The sequence below is a fragment of the Coptis chinensis genome, chromosome 4 (assembly GCF_015680905.1).
Source record: "Coptis chinensis isolate HL-2020 chromosome 4, ASM1568090v1, whole genome shotgun sequence".
NCBI lineage: Eukaryota > Viridiplantae > Streptophyta > Magnoliopsida > Ranunculales > Ranunculaceae > Coptis > Coptis chinensis.
The window spans coordinates 11890082-11894361 of record NC_141459.1 but is presented as its reverse complement, the minus strand read 5'-3'; the positions used below and the strand labels follow the sequence as shown (position 1 = coordinate 11894361).

At 38.6% G+C, this 4280-nt stretch overlaps 1 protein-coding gene across 1 annotated transcript; it reads right to left on the bottom strand.

Moving 5' to 3' along the window:
* Window positions 1-2346: 2346 nt before the first annotated feature.
* On the bottom strand, window positions 2347-3073 carry LOC147501905 (uncharacterized). The gene is made up of 2 exons (XM_086604413.1): window positions 2753-3073; window positions 2347-2676 (listed from the first exon to the last, which is right to left on the bottom strand). The coding sequence occupies exons 1-2, from the start codon at window positions 3071-3073 to the stop codon at window positions 2347-2349; spliced, it is 651 nt and encodes a 216-aa protein (XP_086460539.1).
* Between the last annotated feature and the right edge of the window lie 1207 nt (window positions 3074-4280).

Genomic DNA, 4280 nt, shown 5'->3' with positions numbered 1-4280 from the left:
TGACTAGTTCAGCAAGACATTGGTTTTTAGCTCACATGGCTAATCCATTGGCTTTACTATTACCAAAAGCAGAAGTGCTTCTGAATAAACAAGAATCAAAAGATGAGGAGACTATTCTAATGCTGTCCACAATAGTCCTCCATTGCCAGATGCATGAGGATTCCTTATTTCCAATAATGGTATTGATAAGTAAAGAATCCCCTTCCAACACTATACAGTTGAAGCCTTGTTGTCTGCCAAAGATGACTGTTATTTATGCCGTCAAAGCGCAGCTTTGCATACTCCTTGCTTAGAACGTGTGATCGAGCTTGAGAGATGCCCCTCTTGTAAGTTCCATTGTGGTCCCTGGCAATCACAGCACATATAACAAACACCAAAGTTTAATTCAATCCACCCTGGAGGTGGAGGTAACCACTCCTCTGGCTGAGGAGGTAAAAGCTCGAGGTTTTCAGCCTCAGGCAAAACATTGCTAGATAGCCACATTCTCCAGTTTTATGCAGGCCTGTGCGGAACCCATTGCATATATTAGGAGTTTTTCCTCCAAGTTTGCACTCATTCCTATGCCACCAAGTGAAGCGTTGGATGGGTGAATAGAGCCACAGAGGTGTTTCATCTTGTGCATTATAATGAATTGACTTGTTAATATTATCCTTCATAATTTTTGTAGTCTCAGTATAATATACTTAAAAAATTGTATATTGAACAATTTGGTTTATGATATCCAACTTTTTGCAATCCTTACCAGTTCTGCTCTTATTATTTTATTTTTTTGATAGGTAAGCGAGGTTGTTTTAGGAGTCCCCTACCCCTTTTCATAAAATAAAGGGAGAAAAGTTATTTACAAACGCTCATAGTCTTACATATTCTTTACCCGAGTTCTTCAATAATTGTCCTACATTCCTCAGAAAAGGTAATAGGATCAATATCAAAACATAGCAAGTTAGGTATAGTTGAAGCCAACGCATCAGCCAACCTGTTAGCTTCTCTGAATATGTGAGATATAGTGAACAGTTCCATCTGAAGTTTCATCACGTTAATACTCCTCATAAGGCCATTTGCTTCCCAAGGGTAGCTATCTTTATTGATGAAGGAGACTACGTTGGTGGAGCCAGTTTGTGCGTTCACTCTACTGACATTATGTCTCTTAGCAATAAGCCTGAGCCCTTGTTCAACACCTTGTAACTCGATCAATGAGTGCGATGGTAAGGAAACCAGACTTGTGCGCCATGTGCTGCAGCAATCACGTCGATCTCATTGTTTGTTGCGGATAACTGCAGGCCAAGAACTCTCATTCCCTTGCAATGTACCGTCAGTGTTCATAATTGCAACATCTGCTTCATCAGTTTCCCATCTACATTTTCTGGCATCTTTTCTCTATCCTCAATGTTTAGGTTCTATCTTGTGCCGAATTCTTGACTTTCAGGTTCTCTCTCCATCTTGAAATGTAAAGAGCTCAGTTTGGTTTTTGTGTCTTGTAGAACCTCTAGGATGATGTAGTCTGCACTGTTATGTTTGTTCTTAAATATTCTCGAGTTTCGTTCTCTCCAAATCCAGTATATGAACCCATTCATGACCAGTCATATAGCATCTTGTTTACCCCCTTTCCCTTCACTGACATCCATAAGCCATTGAACTTCCTCGTTCCAGCTATTCGGACTCGGTTTATTGTACCCAGCTTGTGCTAGAAGTGCAGCCCAGATATATTGTGCCATGGTGCATTCAAAGAACAGATGTGCTTCAGTCTCTTGTTGCCTCCAACAAAGCACGCAAGTGTCAGAAGAGACAACATCCAATAATTCTTTCATTTTACAGAGTCTTTAATCCCTCCTTGACGGCTAGCCATGTAATAAACGCATGCCGTGGTATTCTGTTAGTAAACCACACCAATAACTTGTACCAGTTGATACTTTGTTTTGTGCTTCTAAGATGTTCATACGTATCTTTCATCGTGTAGTCTCCCTTCAGTGCCACCGTCTAGATAGGCTTATATCTTCTCCACCAATAATGCTGGCTACATCCTCCATCAGAAGAACTATATCGGGAAGATGTCTGCGTATGAGAGGGGGAATTCCTATTTCCCATCTTGTATCAGAGAACTTACAGTTGATGAGAGTCTGCAGTGTGAGTTGTGAATCAGTGCTTGGGGAAAGTAATCCACCAAGATTCCAACAGGGTGCCATGGGTCAAGCCAGAATTTTGTTTGATGCCCATCTCCTATTTGATACATTATAATTTCAGCTGCCTCCTTCCTAGAGTTGAAAAGGTTCCTCCAGCTCCAATATGAGTCATTTGGAACTTTAAGATGCCAAAAATTCTTCTTCTTGATGAGAATGTTGTGCACCCACTTTACCCATAGAGTGTCTTGCTTGTTGACCAACTTCCATCATATATGATGGCTGATGTATTGCATGCTTCTAAATCCCTGATGCCTAAGCCACCCTCACTGTAAGGGTAGCAAACTTCTTCCCAGCTTATGAGTGCATGTGATTGGGTGCAGTATGGACCTCCCCATAGGAAATTCCTGCATAGACTGTTAATAGTTTTAATAGTACTTTTAGGAATAATGAAAGCCGATAGCCAGTATACACTTAATTGGTTCAAAACAGCTTTGACAAGCTGCAGACGGCCAGCATAGGATAGAAGCTTTCCTTTCCAGCTTTGTACTCTACTTGTTACCTTTGTGAGCAACAGAATGCAGTCATTAGCCTTGAGTCTATCTAGAGGTTATGAGAGGTAGCCCCAAATACTTTACTGGTAAGTTCCCTACACTGAAACCCATGATGGCAGTGATATCATCACAAGTATCTTGATCAATGCCTGAAAAGAAGAGTGAGCTCTTTGTCAGATTTACTTCTAACCCTGTACACCCTTTGAACACCTCAAGTGTAGTCTTCAGAGTTGTGGCTGAAAGTACATCTCCACCCATAAATGCTATCAAATCATCCGCAAATGACAGATGTGTGATTACTGGGTCTCGACACTTCTGGTGTAGTTTGTATTGCCCTGTTTCCACATTGTGTGCCATCATCTCAGTGAACAAATCCATAACAAGAACAAACAGGTAGGGTGACATGGATCCCCCTGCCAAATTCCTCTTTTTCCTTGAAAATAACCATGGGGTGCTCCATTGACCATAATAGAGTATGTACTATGTAGGAGTCTCAATGCATATCTTGACCCAATTGATGAATTTACGAGGTGCACCAATTCTACCCAGAACAATCAGTATTTTCCCAATAGAGTATTTACGTGGTAGTTCATTCATGTTGCAACATGAATCGAGCCTCATACTGAACTTCGATTGAATCGGCTCATTTGGTAGACAAACTAAGCCAATTACCGAATGCCAAATTATCAACACACATAAAACGTTTTTTTTAATTGTCTCTTATCGACATTTACCTTAACTATCAAAATATCATATGATATTTTCCAAATATATCGACCTCAGCATCCCCATCACCTCTTCGGACGGTGGGTGACACGATACAGAACTGGTGAAATGTGCTACTCATGACCTTCCATAGAAATGGCAAGGATAAAATCTTTGGGATGCCCAGACTTAGGGGTGCAAACGGATAGGTTCGGATTCGGATATGCCTGTATCCGAATTCGAATTCAAAAATTTATACTAATATCCCGAATCCGATCCGATAGATATTAAAATTTTAATCCGAATCTGATTTCGGATATCCGATAATATCTTATTCGAAAATTAAAATTAATTAAAATTTTATATGATTTGAATAATTTATTTTACCACTATAAAAACCAGTATAAATATATATATTTGTCATTTATTATTATTATTTTGTTATTATAGTTTTATATTATTAGTTTATGATTTTGTATAATATTTTATACAATAAAAAAAATAAATAAATTATATATAATAATTATTAATTTTTTAAATCAGATCGAATATTATTGGATGTGGATATAGCAGTACGAAACTAGTTCATACATAAAAAATTATCCGAATCCAAAATTTTTGGATAATATCTCATTTTTCGAATACGAATTCGAATCGGATTCAAATATTTGGATATCCACTTGCATCCCTACCCATACCTCAAGCAATTAGCAACAGCAGACAACTCGAATTCCCTGCAAAAACTTGTGACATTAATCTTGCCATAGTAAGCTTCCGCTAAAACATGTTGTAATTTTGACTAAGGTCAAAATTACGAAGGCAGAATTGTAGTCCCGTAATGACATTATCAATGACAAGATCCACATAGGGATTGCTGCAGCTTCTAATAAGACTATGGTTCTAAAGC